At 48.5% G+C, this 17,728-nt stretch overlaps 1 protein-coding gene across 6 annotated transcripts in view; it reads left to right on the forward strand.

The window, feature by feature from the left end:
- Nucleotides 1-17,728, forward strand: part of VLDLR (very low density lipoprotein receptor) — a 33,499-nt gene that overhangs the window by 4,645 nt on the left and 11,126 nt on the right. For 4 of the 6 annotated variants that reach the window (XM_040449440.1, XM_040449442.1, XM_040449436.1 and 1 more), the window contains exons 3-10: nucleotides 8,159-8,278; nucleotides 12,560-12,682; nucleotides 14,050-14,172; nucleotides 15,875-16,246; nucleotides 16,369-16,491; nucleotides 16,579-16,701; nucleotides 17,156-17,275; nucleotides 17,406-17,531. In XM_040449440.1, coding sequence (XP_040305374.1) covers nucleotides 8,159-8,278; nucleotides 12,560-12,682; nucleotides 14,050-14,172; nucleotides 15,875-16,246; nucleotides 16,369-16,491; nucleotides 16,579-16,701; nucleotides 17,156-17,275; nucleotides 17,406-17,531 — 1,230 coding nt within the window. The remainder of the gene's footprint in view (nucleotides 1-8,158; nucleotides 8,279-12,559; nucleotides 12,683-14,049; nucleotides 14,173-15,874; nucleotides 16,247-16,368; nucleotides 16,492-16,578; nucleotides 16,702-17,155; nucleotides 17,276-17,405; nucleotides 17,532-17,728) is intronic. The other 2 variants (XM_040449439.1, XM_040449441.1) reach the window with 1 other exon arrangement.

Below are 17,728 nucleotides of genomic sequence, written 5' to 3' on the forward strand. Positions count from 1 at the left end.
ATTTTTAGCTAGGAAATTGGAGGACTGATCGCTTTTTAGTTTGCAGACTTCACTGTAGCAGAAATCTTGCTGGATCATTTCACTCTGCCCTTTTCAATATGAATTGGTGTCCCTTGGCTAACCTGTTTTGTTGACTTAGCAGTAAAAGCTCTAAGCACGGCTAACGCCACCTGGTTAGATACACTAGCCCCGCAGCAGCAACGCCCTGAGAGGGCAGGTGATACCTTAAAGTTAGCCTATTTTTTCCTTCGTGCGATGTGTCCTGGGAAAGCTCAGGCCTGCTGGTTATATGGGGGCCCTAAATTAAGCACAAGGATGCCTGCTGGGTGCTGGGAGACTTAGTACAGAGATTATGCAAAAAAAAAAAAAAAAAAAAAAAGGAGGGGCGTGCTTAATGTTTGCTTGGAGAGCCTTTGACTTCTTTGTATTTTAAAAATGTTCCATGGGTGGATAGAGTTAGGGAAGGGCATGCACGCTCTTGTTTTTAAAAGGTAACTTTGGGGACAGAAACTAGAAGATGGGGACCACTGGCTGGAGTGGATGATGTTGCCACCAACTCAGGTCTTCTGGGTTGACCCTTCTGGCTAGGAGCCTTTATGTCTATAGCCATTTATGTATATGCTTTTGGCGGTAGGGGGGTGGGGCCGGGCTTGCAACTTGCCCAGCAAAGGAGATGATAAAACCTTGCTGATAGACAACATTTGCAAATTGCTTCGTGGGTTCAGATGTTATAACCTCACACTTCCCCCTAAATACATTTAGCAAATTACTTCACGTGTTACCACTTAATTCTTCCCACCAAATACTGTTGAGTTGTAGACAGCCCCTAGTCTTTCGTTTTTCTAAAGACTTCCCAAGACCTGACTTATTAACTCATCTGCAGGTTCCCTGAGTAGGTGGTAGAGTCACACTGGCGTCCCTTGTACTTCTGCTTATAACCACTGGACATCCATCTACTGAGCACCACCAGGCATGGCCAGGGGGGTAGGGGTGGGGGGTGGACACAGTAACTACGGACTTGGTCCTTTCTTTCATGGCATTTGGTCTAGTGGGGAAGTCAGATCAGAAGATCAATTCTCCAGGGGGACCTGGGTGGCTCAGTCAGTAAAGCGTCCGACTTCAGCTCAGGTCATGATCTTACAGTTGGTAGGTTCAAGCCCCGCGTCAGGCTCTGTGCTGACAGCTCAGAGCCTGGAGCCTGCTTCGGATTCTGTGTCTCCCTCTCTCTCTGCCCCTCCCCCACTCAGGCTCTGTCTCTCTCTGTCTCTCAAAAATAAAAATAAACGTTAAAAAAAATTTTTTAAAAAGAAAATCAATGCTCCAAAGACAGCCTGGACTACACGTTCTGGAGAGAAGTGAGCAGATCCGTATTAAGGGCTTAATCATACAACAGGCAGATAGCAGCCAAAGGTCACAGGAGTTCTCCCCTGCTACGTGTGTGATAGCCTATGTTTTCCCAATCGTCCCCAAGCACTTAGACCTGAATCTGACCAAGCCAGACACTATTCCACCTCTGCAGATGATCTTACAAAAGTGACGAGATTCGAGCAAGAGTGGGTTGCTACCAACGTGACCAAAGAGCACTAAAACATGTCCAAAGTGAAATCCGGGTCCCCTACGTCAAATTTCTAACTTTACCAGTTAGCTGCTGCTACCGTTTCCCTGGGTCTTGGAAGCTTGCTACTCACAGGAAAATGAGGCCTACGTACCCTCACTGACACACTCCCCCCGGCAGATCAGTGTGGAAAGCGCACAGCTTTTAGGTAATAAAGTGGCACAAAGATGAGGTGACGGTACGCCCGCAGGCAGAGGGAAGAGTGGATTTTATAGCATAGAGTCTCTCCACCCAGGAATACTCATCAGTGCCCAAAGAATCTTTAGAGGTCAGGAACCTGGTCCCAAGTTACAAATTCTAGGCCCTTCCTAACGGGCCTAGAAGATATAGAGATGGAAACAGGCAGGTAGGACAAGTATTCCCAGTACGTGACACCCGTGTGACAGGCACAGGGGACCGTGGTGAAGCAGCCAGACCTCACCTGGTTGGTCAAGAGAGGACCTGACGGCCTCATTCAAGGGCAGACCTCTGTGCACACTTACCCAGTGGATGGGAGTACTGTGTAACGGTGCAGACACAGGCCTGGGGAAGGGGGTGGGTCCCTGGGTGTACTCACAGCAGGTGGCTGGTGGGAACCAAGAGGGAAAAGTTGGGTGAAGCAGGGAGGGAGCAAGGCTCAGCCCTCGAGTTGGTGAGAAGCCTAGAAGCGATACGACCCTTGGCTTTTCAGGCCGTGTCGATTTGAATGGAGACTGTGGCAACCCGGAGGCAGAGAAACTGGAGAGGAATTCACATCAAGTAAGGGATGAGAGCCTGGACAGGGCCAGGGCCTGATGGCGAAACATCAGGGGACAAGAACCAGGGCTCCCTACCGGACCACTGGTTTCGAGCAAGGGAAGGAGCCCCTCCAGAATAGGGCTCCTGGGGAAGAAAAGAGAGACTTTAGAACTTATCTCTGGTGCATGGCTGTTAAGGCATCTTGACTGAGTTTGACCTGCCTCAGGTTGTCACCATACTGTCAGCCTTAAGACCAGCATTTGTCACCTGTGTCCATCCAGTGATGGGCGGGACAGCTTATGGGGGCAAGAGATGTGCAGTCCAATCCCTAAAATGACAGAGTCCCTTCTGCTGTGGTGGAATCTTAGCCTCCTAACCTTGAGGGAATGGTTTCCGAGTGTGATCAGGGCCCAGCAACACCAGTTCTGTCTGGAAACTCAGAAATGCAAGCGTGGGCCCCGCTCTGCTCCCAGTGCATTTGGAACTCTCGTGCTGACTTAGCCGTCCACCCACCACAGAAACCAGTAGCTCCCCAATATGCCGCGACTTGGCCAGTGTGCCCTAGACAAGAACCAAGCTCTGTAGTCCTTGTAGAAGCCCCCCTCCCACCTCGCTGAAGATACTCTAGCAGCTTTTTCTTTTTAAATGAAAATGGGGGAGGGATGGAAGACCATCCCTCAACAATAAGACTGTGTTAGGATAGCGTCATCCGGACAGGTGAGACTGCCTAATTCTGGATTGCTTTCAACTGACTCCACTACCTGAGTCGCCAAAAATCAACAGAAATATTCTAGCGGGAAGTAGTCCTGAGTTAGGTGTTTTAGATTGTGGGCATGCTCAGTGTCTGGAGACAGAATGCCCGGGTTCAAATTCTCATACCACCCAAGGGCTGTACCTGCCCCCCCCCCCCCCCGTTCTGTGGACGGGTTTCCTGATACATAGATGGGGCATCGTAACGTTCAAAGTATACCATTCAGAATCTACCTGAATTAAAAGACTAAAGTCTTAGAGCTGCATTTAGCAAACGATGTTTAAAAAATGATTTACCCACAGTTCCTGAGATTATCTGAATCTAATGTCAATGGAAACACAGTTGGTGGGACTGTAAGATTCACTTGTTTCAGTGAATGAGAAGGATTAACCTACGTATTTAACAGTTTTTCGCTGGTTATGGCAAGTGCTTTAGAGGCTGACTCGAGGGCAGGGACACAACATTTGTGCCTGACACTCAGGCTGTTTTCCTGACTTCCTGTCACTAACTAGCCTCCTCTCCCGAGAGAGAAAACTGCTTTGCTGACTCAGAAGTCAGCTTGTCCTGAGAGGAGTTTTAGCCTGTAAATAGAAAGATTGGCATTAAAGTAGCAGCGAAAGTGAGCGGGACTAAAAATAAATGCCCTCGGTGGCCCCAGAAGTAGCAAAACAAATGGACTCAAGAAATTCCTGTAGATAACACCCGTGTGCTCCAGCGATGAGAGAGAGAAAAAGAGACATCTGAATGCTTGGCCCTGCTGGTCCCAGCACAGTGACAGCCTGAGCCCCTTGGTGCAGGTTCAAATTCATACCTGAGCCCGATACTGAGAAAGCCCTCTGCACTCAGGGCCGCCCGGAGCCCTCTTGGGAAATGCGTAGTCCACGTTGGAGGGTTTGTATTTACTGTGAGATCTGTACAGTTCAATGAAGCTTCCATACTGTTCTTCCCTGTTAACCTTCGCGGTGAAAGTTAGACAACAGCAGATCGACTTCTATAGGCATTTAAAACTCTGAATTTCTTGGAGCCAGTTCATTGCCAACCTGTCTGGGAAGCAGCATTCACTCTTTAGGTAAACGAGGTTCTGGGACAAGGGTGCCTTGAACTAAGTTTGCAGGGTCTGATTCCATGTGTGCGAGTGACAGAATTAGGCAGCTGGCCTTTGACAGACACTCCTGGGCCTTCGTTCATGACACGATAACGCAAACAGCTGTGACTAGGTCCATAGGTGGCTACGTACAAGCGACTTCCTACCCACTGACCCAAAAGGGGAGGGATATTCATTCTTAAGTGGCAGAGCTAAAAGAAAACCCAGATCTAGGCCAACAGTTTGAGGTCTTAAAGCAACAGAAAGAGCCCTTTTTAAATCCTTAAACACAAAACTCCTGTGTTGAAAAGAAAGCCTTCCCGGTGGAAACAGGTGGATTCCCCTGGTTCGTGACCAGGTTCCCCACGGTCATGGCCTTTCTCCCTGGTGCAACCACCCTTTTGGTGCTAAGGCATTCCCATGAAACCTCATGGCTTTGAGGAACCTGCCAAAAAACACATTTACTCCAACTGTTCTCCTTTCTGAGCTAAGAGACGCGGGGATACAGATGTCTAGAGCCTCTACTTACAGGGTTATTTTTTGAGGCATCGGCGGCCTTAGCTTAGCCTAAGAATTAACAGCACCTTGGGTATAGATGATTGCAAGCTCACCCCGTTTGCTTTATGCAAGACTAATGCTGAACCTGAGACTTAACTGTCATGGATGAAAATAGACTGCAGGTCCACAATCCTGTAATCCCCCAAAAGCTTTGGAAACCAAAAGCTTCTTAACTTGTTTGGTGCTTTCGGTTCTCCCGGAGCTGTGTTCGGCCACATTGCCAGCTGAGCACCAAAACGGGTGAGGGAGAATCTTTCTGAAACCTGGACAGAAGACCCACAGCCCTGCAGCCTGGCTGAGGTCACAGCAGTCGAGATTCTGGTGTCAAAGCCCTGGTTGCTGTGCACGAGGCAGGGGATTAAACCGAACCGGGAGGACTTCCTGCCCAGGAGGCATCTCTCACAAGTGAGTGCTTAGATAACCAGAAACTGAGGCAGGGCCAAAAAGACTTAAGGTCTTTGCTCACCTCTCTTTAAAGAAGGCATCCTTTATAAGGCAGCCAGCCAGCCTTACCCACCCCCACCCCGACCCTGCTCCCCTTTTAAACAAGCAGCAACAGTCAATAGCTTGTCTCCACATCTAACCCCCATGGTAATGGAGAATCTTGTGTGTGTCCCGGCAAAACATACTTTTATGACAGTCGGGCAGAAGCTTGGGTGAAGTAGAAATATCTGAGATCACAAAAGGTAGAAAGTAAACTTCTGTTTGTCTTACGGCCTTGGAATACACACGAAGAAAACAGTTATGACTCCTGGTGTCAGCTCAGGTCATGGTACCACAGTTCGTGAGTTCGAGCCCCGCGTGGGGGCTCTGCACAGGCAGCGTGGAGCCTGCTTGGGATTCTGTCTCCCTCTCTCCCTGCCCCTCCCCGTGCACTCGCACGTGCGCTCTCTCTCTCTCTCTCTCTAAATAAATAAATAAACTTAAACAAACAAACTTAAAAAAGAAAAGGCTAATGTCTGTCTGGAGTCTGCTCAGGAGCTGCCCTTAAAGCAGCGTTGCTGGAATTTTAGTATCACTTAGGACTGACTGTTGGCTACAGCTGTGTTCAGAGACCCTCCTTAAAGGTGCCGGTGAACCCAACGCCAGCCTTCCTGTACTGCGTGCCTGTCCCGCATCCCTGGCCAGCTTGGGTGTCCATGTACTCTGTGGCTTCCAAACTCACTGTCATGATCTTTCGGTACCTCGCCCTCGGAAAAGCGACGTTTGACATGTTTCTTCTCCCCGTCCAAGCCTGATTGTGCGGTTACCTTTTGGGCGCTGTAGATATCCATGTCTGAGTTTTTGGCTCATTTTGACTCAACAAGCTTTGGCACTAAAACCTTGAGAAACAAATTTAGAGCCTTCCCGTCTCCACAGCGTCCTCATGGCAACCTGAGGTCTTCCCAGCCATATTTCTATCGATGTTCTCTGATGACTGACTGTTCTTTGTCTGCTTTTCACATAGAGTACTCTAAGTAGATCCTGACCAGTCCTATAGCCCTCAGAAGTCGTGGGGACAGAGAACTGAAGCCAGTGGCCCCTAGAGCAGCACTGGGAACAGTCACAATCTATCGAGACTATATGCCTGGTGTGGGGGGGAGGCAGCCACTCCAAATCGGTTAGGGGTATAAAAATCAGCAGGTACCACTTCCTGGCAACAACATCTACCCTTCTTTTTTTAACTTTTTAAAAAATATATATTTATTTATTTTTGAGAGAGAGAGAGACAGACAGACAGACAGACAGACCAGGAGCAGGGGAGGGGCAGGGAGAGAGGGAAACACAGAACCCGAAGCAGGCTCCAGGCTCCGAGCTGTCAGCACGGAGCCCGACGCGGGGCTCGAACCCACGAATCCTGAGACCGTGACCTGAGCCAAAGTTGGACGCTTAACAGACTGAGCCACCCAGGCACCCCAACACCTACCGTTCTGAATCCCTGACATCTTACCCCCAATAACCTACTTGTGGAATGAACACATAGTATGAAACACAGGTAGGGAATGCCATCAAACCACACTGCTTTGTAGCTGGGGCCCCGCTTAGCTAGACCCTTGACAACAGAATGGCCCATACAGCTACCGATACATTTAGTAGCTAAGAATGTACATTCATAGGGCAAAGCTGACTTGGACCCAAATTCGTGTCCGCCAGGGAATTAGCCACGCGGGTCTAGAATGCCCCCGGACAGTGGGGAGGAGCCGAACGCAGGGAGGCCAAGGAGAGTATTGTGCACTCAGCACAAGAGTTCTAGTCTGTGCTTGGCACTGTCCCATCTGCTCTCAGGCCAGCAACGCCACAGCTGCAGACACTGAAAGGTGGCAGGGCATCGGAGGGCTTTCTGCCGGGAAGGCCTCCCTAAGTAATCTGTACAAGCCACGGGGCACCTCTCGTCTTCTCGCCTCTTTGCAGTATACACTTGCATTAAACAACCAGATCCTTGCCTTTGAGCTCAAAGAAATCGCATCCTCCAGAAGGACAGACATGATAATGGTAGGAAACACCTGAATGCTAGCTGTCCCATGCCAGGCAAAAAAAAAAAAAAAAAGACGCTCTACTTACAAGTATGAGTGTATACCACTGTGTGAAGTAAATACCCATCGGAAAATGGAGATTCAGAGAAATAGACCCCAGGTCTGCGGTTCTACCCGCCCTTCCCCGCCCCCGTCACTAAAAAGGATCTCCTCACCTCTCAACTGTACCTTCTTGATCTTTGTCGTTGAGCCATTTTGTAAGCTTGTCTTTTTCTAATTAGACCTCAGATCCTAAGATGAAGAGCCATGTACTAAACCTCTATTCTGTCCCCTCCTTGCTACCCCTTCTAAATCTCCCTTAGTCTGCTTGTAATAAGGGGCATCCTCTGTGAATCACAGTATAGAATATGGCCAAGAAATGCTATTAATGGATTAGGATTTGGCGGTGTGATTATAGCTACACGAATGAGTTAAAGGAGGGGAAACAAGGCTAGAGGCAGGTGAAGCCCGACCCCACTCCCCGTGTTTTCTGGACAATCCAGGTTCCTTCTTTCTTGGTCTGGCTCCATTAGCCCAGGATCACTACTGCAGACACCAGGGCCACTTTTCATGAGCCAGAAAGGAAAAATGGGCAGGAAAATAGGATCCCTATCCCCTCGAGGACAGTTCCCAGAAGTCCTATTTACTATTTCTGTTGATATTCCAGTAGCCAGACCTTAGCCCCATCCATGGCTATGCCTCACTGCAAGACCGGCTGGGAAATCTAGTCTTCCCCAGATGGCATGTGCCCAGCTAAGAACTCAGTCGCAGTCAGTCGTTGCTCCAGTGCCCACCCCACCCTGGCCCCTAGAATGTTCTACCTGCCGAGTCTGCAGCTGCCCCTCCAAGAAGGACCCTATCCACGGGTTTTGGGGTAACTTGCATGTCTGAATTACCACACTTGTATCCCAGCTTAGCTAAGCGCTCCCTCCTGATTTTAGGAAGAAAAGCCAAATGTGAACCATCCCAATTCCAGTGCACAAATGGCCGCTGTATCACGTTGTTGTGGAAATGTGATGGGGACGAAGACTGTGCTGACGGCAGCGATGAAAAGAACTGTGGTAAGTAAAGAGCCTGACAGCATCACTGGCCTCCCCACGAGGACATATGCACTTACCGTGACGCTCTTTCTAAATGTATTGAGGTTCGGAAACTATGATCCATGGCTAAGAATTGCCCTGAACTAGACTGATTGAATGCTAGCTAAATAAATAAATAAATAAATGAATGAATGAATGAATAAATAAGCAAGCAAGCAAGCAAGCAAGCAAGCAAGCAAGCAAGCCTGAGGTGCTCAGTTAAGAATCTGGCTCTTAATCTCAACTCAGGTCATCATCTCGAGGTGCATGAGTTCCAGCCCCGCATCAGGCTCTGGGCTGATGGCTCAGAGCCTGGAGCCTGTTTCCGATTCTGTGTCCCCCTCTCTCTCTGCCCCTCCCCCGTTCATGCTCTGTCTCTCTCTGTCCCAAAAATAAATAAATGTTGAAAAAAAAAATTTAAAAAAAAATTATATATTTTAATACATTTTATTTTTATTTTTAGTTAATGTAAATATATTCAATATATATTTCATATATATCATATATGTTAAATACTTAAATATATAAAATATAATAATAAAAGTATTTAAGTACATTTAATATATTTTATATATTAAAAATATATAAAAACTCCAGAGAGTCTATATGTCCTGGCCTAGAGGAATATAGTTGAATGTTTGACATGGGGCTATCAACCTGAGTGTGGGACGTGGAAGATAAAGTGGAGGTGCTTTCAAATGACAGGACCTGTTTGTAGATCAGGCAAACATGTGGTAGAGGAAGCAAGGAGAGGGGACCCCAGGACCCGAAGCAGAGACAGACAGAAGCTTGCTTGGAACAGACTTCCTTTTATTTAATTCTCAAATGGCTCTGATCCCCACCCCTGAAAATAAAGCAAGCCACGAGCAGTAAGAAATCCCCTAAGGTTTTATAAGGTTAATAAACTCCCGGCATAGAAAATACAGGCCAGTGCAGATCATACATCACAGTACAGAATATGATAAGGATTTTTTTTTTTAATTCTCTACCTACCACAACGGATAATTCTAAAGCATTAAGCAGAGTGGAAGACAGTCTTTCCCCAGGAAAGTGGGGATATACCATCATAAGCATTGATCAGCATCTATCCAAAGATCATTGTGAGAAATGCCCCTATGCAATCTGTGTACCCTCATGTTGACCCACCACAGCTGAGAAATACATATCAAGGTGGCATGGAGGTACCCTGAATATATGCCCCAGTTTGCTTTTTGATCCCTTTGTTCTGTGGTATAAAAATCCTGAAACGATGTTGTGTACGAATGCCGGGGACAACACTGTCATTTGCCTCTTAAAAGATGTTATATACACATGTCCGCTGTACAAATTAGAAACACACAAGAAAAATAGAAGCCAAATGTAGATTGCATCAATTGCCATCTCGTTATGCCTTTCTCTGCTTTTTCATGCATCATTACAAAAATGGCATAGCCTAAGCATCATGGCAGACGATCTTATGCTTGAGCTCACCGAGCAATAGCATAGGTGTTTGTACATCGAAATAGGGACTAGCAGCTCATTTCGAAGCAACAGAAAGTCCTTTCTAGTCTCAGGGAAGAAACTCATCTCCAGTCTCAGGACCAAGAGTCTTCCTGGCATCAATATGCCCCTATTTAGGGGCACCTGGGTGGCACAGTCGGTCAAGCGTCCGACTTCAGCCAGGTCACGATCTCGCGGTCCGTGAGTTCGAGCCCCGTGTCAGGCTCTGGGCTGATGGCTCAGAGCCTGGAGCCTGTTTCCGATTCTGTGTCTCCCTCTCTCTCTGCCCCTTCCCCGTTCATGCTCTGTCTCTCTCTGTCCCAAAAATAAACGTTGAAAAAAAAATATGCCCCTATTTACACCCTAAAATTGGGATTTTAGTCTATCCTACAAGACATGGAGTTCTTGCCACTGCTAGGTTACGTAGGTGAAATAAATCCTTCACGAAGTATCTCCCTGCAAGGACTCCCTCTTGGCAACTCTTCTTTTGCAAAGTAACAATTCTTCCTGCATTCCCAAATGTATATTTGGCAAGACCCATTGTTCTTTGTCTTTCATTGTTCTTTCCAGAAGCCTCCTTTTACCATCTAACTTGGTAGCACCTAACCTGGGGCCTCTTAGGGGTCACCACTGGCTTTTCCTAAAAATAGTCTCCACCTCAGTAACTTCCAGACACACACCAGGAAGATTGAGAAGATTTGAGGAGGTAGATGTAGTTATCACTCACAATCACATGAGGTGGTAAAAATGAAATATATCCTTGGCCAGAATTGGTCTCTGCCTCATGGTTCTGAAGGTAGAGAAGGAACATGGGAGCCCTGCTCAGGGAAGCTCTGAATGCTTGTTTTGAGATCTTCCTCCCCGGAAGAAAAAGGCAGCAGAAATGCTTAAAACTCAGAAAGCCTTGTAGTATTCTTCCTCTCCAGCCTCTTGATGCTGAACTTGGTTGCAATTTCAGCAGGGCTGTTTCTTTCCAGCGTGTCGACCAGCATTTTCAGTCAGTTGAAGGCGAGACTCCAGAAGCCAGGTGCTTCTGTGGGTCTCAGTAACTCATTGTTTTACAAGTGTTGGGCTGATCTGATTAATCAGTAACTTTAGCTCTCCGAGGAGGAAACAGGTAGCCCTCCTTCCCGGTGGCACACCTGAATCTCTATCCACCTCTTCAGGTCCCATTCCAACAGCCTTTCTTGACCCTCCCAGACTGTGTTCAGAATGGAGAGAGACAAACTCAAGCAATTTGTCTGTCCCTGTTTATCTTTTGCCGTCACACTTTGCACGGTCTCCCCTCTTGCCCATCCCTGTACCATTTTAATCAGTCTTCAAACCAGTGTGGTCTCCTTAAAGCCATTTCCTGCCTCCTCTTCCTGAGGACCATCACAGGTTGAATTGCAGCAAGCAGCTCTATGGATGTTCTAGCACCTTCCTACATGCGCGGGAGCACATGGGCCCTGGATATGGCCTTCACCATTAATACTGGGGTTTGAGTGTTTCAGGGATTTTACAAACAGGTGCGAATCCAAGAGCCAATGTGGCTTTTCTTGTTTCCTTGGCTACACAATTCAAGGAGATGAATAATCCGTTTCAGATCATCATGATTCATCACCACAATGTGAGTTCTCGGAATTGACCATAGTCACGATTTCCCCTGCCGCACGGTGTCTGAGGCGAAACGAGAACGGCCCTGTACTTTGGCGTCCCCTACACCCTGCAAGTTGTATGTAGCTCAAACCCTGGACCTGAAGCAGTCCCTTTCAAGTTTTTAGCAAATTAATGGGGTTTATGCTGATTTACCAGTACAGAATATTCGTTTGAGAAGATCTTAAACTGGAAATTTAGGTAGAAAGTATAGGCACATGAGAGAAGAACAACATAGCCTGGGAAGGATGAGCCTAGAACACCCTGTGTGGCTGCTTATTGAGATTCCTCTTTCTCTCTGACTCCCTTGTGGAGAAGGTGACCAAGCCACCCGGCTGGTTTAAGAGAGTCCAGGTTTATGCTGATCTTCCTGGTATTTAACAGTGTCCCCTTCCTCCTGAGATTTTCCTTATTTGGACAACAACCTGAGTCACCAAAATTCTAGGAGAAAAGTCCTGCCCTAGTAGGAATTCACAGACACGTGATACCTTGTTATAGGCGACTTTCACCCTAGGCCTCAAAGAGACTGGTAGCTTCCACAGCAGCTTCGGTGACTTTCAGTCAGTCGATGTTAGTCTGTCTCTAGGACTCTAAATGTGACTTCTTTTGTCCTCCTGTTTAAGCTTTTTCTGTTTCTTCCTGGGCGGGTTCCTCCACCCCAACAGACCTGTAGGAGTGACAGTATTCAGTCCTGAAGCGTGTCCCAACTCTACACTAAACCCGTGGGCTGTTTAGAGAAGCCCCTAGAACAATTGTACTGTGATCCAGTCATAGGATGGAATGTTTGGCTTTTAAACCTTAGGAGGTTATTTGAGTGACTTGGAAGAAATGCATAAAAGCATGAAACTATGACTTACACTCAACAATATGAAACTTGCAAGAAGTTCATTAGGAGGTATCCCTGAGCTGTCAGGTAATGAGCAACCTTACCGTGACTTCTGTCCCCTCCAGCTCTCTCAAGTGGGCCCCTTTCTCCTCTGGAAAAGTGAAAATAGGTTTTTCTAGTGTTCTCCTGGATGCTGTCAGTTGAGAGCCAATTGACTCAGCCTTATTGTTAGAAGCCAACGTACCAGCATTCATTTTTACCCCCCATGGGAATATAAGCTCTTGGGTGACTTCCACTTTAACCCTGCAAATACACTTTTGTAGTGAAGAAGACATGTGCCGAGTCGGACTTTGTTTGCAACAATGGCCAATGTGTCCCCAGCCGGTGGCAGTGTGACGGAGATCCCGATTGTGAAGACGGCTCTGACGAAAGCCCCGAACAGTGCCGTGAGTGACTGCTTTGGACCTTAACGTTTCCAGGCTGGTTTGTGTCTCAGAGCTCCAAGTATGGTTTCATCTGAAACTTGGTTGTAGTTTCCCTTTGCCGACCGTGATGTGTAGGCCCTTTGACTCCAAGGTCAATCGAGTCACGAGCACTCGATCTGTGTCCTTTAAAGAATGTTCTCCCTAGTCTAACAAGACTCACGTCCTCTTGGGTAGCTTCACTATTGAATATTTACGACGGAAGCCAGCAGATTTGATGAAGAACTCCTTGACTAGGTGCATAGATTGCAAATGTTTGGTAATCAGGACTCCGAGCAGATGGCACTGTGGTCCTGGAAGCTGAGCTATATGAGGGACCACTTGCGCCAAGGATAAGCTTTTAGATGCACAGTTTAGGCGATTGGGAAAAAAAAAAAATCAATTACTGATGGGGTACGGTGGCTAAATATAGGGGGACATCGTGATTTTTAACAAACCTGCTACCTAAGGTTATTGAAGTAGGGTAAAGCTTACACCTTGTTCTTAAATAAGAGAAACCTCAAAGGTATTCAAAGGTCTATCTGTGTCCTTGGGCTGATATTCAGGAAACGGTCTGTGACATCACAGAAGAGGAGGATTTGGGACAGATAAATTGGGATCCTTTGACTGTCGTGGTGAAGCATGTCTTGGCGTTCATTTCAAAGCAGGAGAGACCTGTGAAAGCACTGAACACGCAGTCCCAATAGGAGCGAGGTTTAGGTCTGGAATAGGATTTACAAAACACAGTGAAGCAGAAAGGAAGCTAAACGTGTCCATCTCAGTTTTCTAGGCAAGAAATAAGGGGAGCGATCAGAACATTGGTCAAGGCAGGTAAGTCCCCACAGGTAAAGACAGGTTCCGCCAAGACGTGGCCCTGAGGATGGCCCGGTGAGGTCAACCTGCAGGAGCCGTCCCTGTTTTGCCAGTCTAAAGTAGGTTGTGAAGAAGCCTATAAAGGAATCTAGTCAAAGGAAGACTTCACAGGTGTTAGACCTTCCAGCCTTTAATGAAGTTGGCATCGGGTGACCTTATCTGATACCCGATATAAAAAAAAAAAAGGTCAAGGAGCAGGCCGGCCAGTAAGCCTAACCATGCCAAGTAAAACAAAAGCCAGGACTGAGCGCGCCATGGAACCCTGAAGGAGTAACACGGTCCAGGCTCTCAGGTGCACTGCCAGGTGGCACAGGTTGGCAGGGCTCCCGAGCCGCCCCGGGCTTCCGCCACGGTAGGTCCGATCGCATCCGCCGGCCAGGCCGCTGAGGTGCAGGTGTGACCACTCACAGGCAGCACAGGAACAGCAGCTTTGCCCTGATGAGTTTGGAGGCTCTTTTGAGACTGTATATCGTCAACAGATATGAGAACATGCCGCATTAATGAAATCAGCTGTGGCGCCCGCTCCACTCAGTGTATCCCCGTGTCCTGGAGATGTGATGGTGAACACGATTGTGACAGTGGAGAAGATGAAGAGAACTGTGGTAAGAAGACCAGTGTGGAGTGGCTTGTATCCCAGAGACCCCTTTTCTCAAGGGTGGGCAGGGAAGCTCCCCGGAGCGTGAAGAGAACAGCTCCGTTGACGCGCTTTTCCGTGATCTCACTCTCTGCTCGACTCCTTGGCTTTCCTCACTGCCCTGAAACTCGGCCACACGTTCCCATGGTAACTGACCACGGCTTGCTTCGGGGTTTCTTCTAGGCAGATAGCGAGAAGCAGGTAAGTCATTCAGGGCACGAGCGTTTAGAAGCAGCTCAGTGAAGCCACAGAATTGTGCATTGGGCTCCAGTCTCCGTCAGGACAGGAAGTCGTGGGCCTTCCTCACTGGGGCTCGATGAAACGAGGAGGGGACTAGGGCCAGAAAGCCTATTCCTCGGTCTCCAGTGGGTCTGCTGATTGGAATAAATTACGTGAACATCATACCAGCCTTTCGTAGCCCCCCACGCCCACGCTAGATTCTAGCTCGACCTTTCCCAAGGGTAACTTGGTGCACAAACGTTCGTTCACATCTTGCCAGCACGTGCCCAAAGAAAACTCCATCCCACCGATGGTACTTTTGTCTCTTCTCACGGTCCCTGCCTGTAAAAACGAGCTCGGTTTCCCATGCTTTCACGTGTCTGTTCCTGGAAAATGTGTAATAAAGTGCCGCATGTCTCAGGCCAGGCCCTGGGAAAATACCTAGGTTGAACAAACACTGCTCTGAGCACTCTTTCAAGCTACCGCCCTTTTATAGGGCCCAGAAAGCTGCACCTCCCAGGTCTGACGGGCACGGGCCTCCTGATGCAGCAGAGTAAGTGAGCTGAGGGTGTTTGCGGTCGAAACGTCCATCTTGCGTGTGTACAAGTCGACTTCCAAGGTCAATATCACCACACCTAGTCCAGTGAGTTTTGGTGTTCAATCTTAGAATGGAGCTTTTATGGCTTGGTAAGCCCGGGAGCTGCCCAGAGTTTCCCTCTTTAATCTAGACTTTGCTTCCCAAGAGTGTCGTGGTTTCTACCCTAATTACCACCAAACTGTGACCTTGTTTCATTCGGCAGGAATCTGAATCCAAGCACAAACTGGCTAGTCTGCCTGGCTTATCGTTATCAGCCTAGCGGGCTGCTAGATTGAGATTCTAGCCCTAGCAATGACTTTCTAACACTTGAAAATATTTAAGACCCGTGATTCCGGATCCTCATGTGAAGGACCAGCAGAGAAGGAACCATGTGTGGTAGTATAACATGATGACTTCTTTTTGGTGACAGTGTCATAATGCTTATTGCGAGTGTCTTGCCTGTGTACCTGGTACACAATAGTTTTAGCTAACCATCCGATCCGTGGTCTCTCCATTGAGAGATAACTGAGTCTTTGCCTTTCAGAGTGAACTGCCCCTTTCTCGTTCAAGTTATCCGTCGCTTTAAGTTACCAATAGATTGTGGTTCTCCTCTCCAGTTAACTTAAGAGTCTTCAACTCTTTTCTTGGTCCTTTATTTCTGTTCGTATCCAAGAGTCCCTGCCTCTTGTACATACCGGGACGGCTTGCTAGATACTCCACGAATTTGGATATTGATAGAGATCCACATTAGCTTTTTAGTGAAGCTGGAAAGCTAGGGCTCGTGATCTGAGATCCCGCATGCCACACTGTGGGACCAGAGTCTGGAAAGCACTTGCGGGACACGTGCTCAGCGGAGCCCACTGTCTCTCCGCAGGCAACATCACGTGTGGCCCCGATGAGTTCACGTGCTCCAGCGGCCGCTGCATCTCCAGGAATTTCGTGTGCAACGCCCAGGATGACTGCAGCGACGGCAGCGACGAGCTGGACTGCGCGCCCCCGACGTGCGGCGCCCACGAGTTCCAGTGCAGCACGTCCTCGTGCATCCCCCTCAGCTGGGTGTGTGACGACGACGCCGACTGCTCCGACCAGTCCGACGAGTCCCTGGAGCAGTGCGGCCGCCAGCCGCGGATGCACACCAAGTGCCCCGCCAGCGAGACGCAGTGCGGCTCGGGCGAGTGCATCCACAAGAAGTGGCGGTGTGATGGGGACCCCGACTGCAAAGACGGCAGCGACGAGGTCAACTGTCGTACGTAGCCTTCTTATCAGTAGGGCCTGTTCCCTCCTCCCCCTCCTCCCCCTCCTCCCCCATGCCTCGGCTGGGACGGCTTGGCTGACCATCCCATGGTCTTGCCTCCCCCCGCCCTGCAGCTTCGCGAACCTGCCGCCCTGACCAGTTTGAGTGTGAGGACGGAAGCTGCATCCACGGCAGCAGGCAGTGCAATGGTATCCGAGACTGCGTGGACGGCTCTGATGAAGTCAACTGCAAAAACGGTAAGGGTCTCGCGTCCTGGGGGTGAGTCGCAGGATTGCTCTGAGCGGCCCCACCATGGAATCTCACTTTTGTGTTTCTCTCTGTAGTCAATCAGTGCTTGGGCCCTGGCAAGTTCAAGTGCAGAAGCGGGGAATGCATAGATATCAGTAAAGTATGTAACCAGGAGCAGGACTGCAGGGACTGGAGTGACGAGCCCCTCAAAGAATGTCGTAAGTGGACCCCAGTGGCCTGAGTACAGGGTGGGGAAGGCCAATGACCTGGCCCACAGTTAATGCCACACAGACCCGTACAGTGCCTGCTTAAACCACTTGTAGTGAACCGACTTCAGTGGTTGGGCTTCAGAGTGGCATTTTTATGCCTTAGAAGTCGAAGCAGTGACAAACTGGTACACAGTCTTACCTCCTTATAAATGACAGATCAACAATAGGGAAATTGACTAAGTACTACTTAGCCAACTAGTAACTTGCCAAGGAGACGGGTTTTCTATCCCCTGAAACCCTCCGAGATGCATACCTTGAAGACAGATTATTAGATCTGAGGAAGAAAATCATGGGTTGGGCCAGACAAACTAGATACCTTATCACAAAGCCCCAAGGTTGAATGTTCATCAGGGCAGACACCAATTTGGAGTAAGGTGCTGAGTAACTCCAGTCCCTTTTTCAGATGTCAATGAATGCCTGGTTAATAACGGTGGCTGTTCACACATCTGCAAGGACCTTGTTATAGGGTACGCGTGTGACTGTGCAGCTGGGTTTGAACTGATAGATAAGAAAATCTGTGGAGGTGAGTCAGGGAGGGAGCCTGAGCCCTGGCCGGGGTCAGGGGGGGTGGCGGTCGGGGGGGGGGCTTGGAAAAGACTGTGTATCTCTGTATCATCTAGGCACAGCAAGACTGATTCTAATTTCCCTCCTAGACATTGACGAATGCCAAAACCCGGGAATCTGCAGCCAAATTTGTATCAACCTAAAAGGCGGTTACAAGTGTGAATGTAGTCGAGGATATCAGATGGATCTTGCCACTGGCGTGTGCAAGGCAGTAGGTAAATGGACTTGGGTTCGTGTTGCTCTGGTACCTTAGGAGCAAGTGCTTACGAAAGCTACAGCCAGTGACTCCAAGAGTCAACTCAATATGGAATTAAAACAGTGCAGCTCTTCCTTGACTTACGATGACGTCACAATCCAATAAACCCGTTGTAGGCTGAAAATATCCTAAGTCGAAAATGCATTTAACATACCT

Source organism: Herpailurus yagouaroundi, unplaced genomic scaffold, assembly GCF_014898765.1.
Source record: "Herpailurus yagouaroundi ecotype Mexico unplaced genomic scaffold, PumYag 199, whole genome shotgun sequence".
In the NCBI taxonomy this organism is placed as follows: domain Eukaryota; kingdom Metazoa; phylum Chordata; class Mammalia; order Carnivora; family Felidae; genus Herpailurus; species Herpailurus yagouaroundi.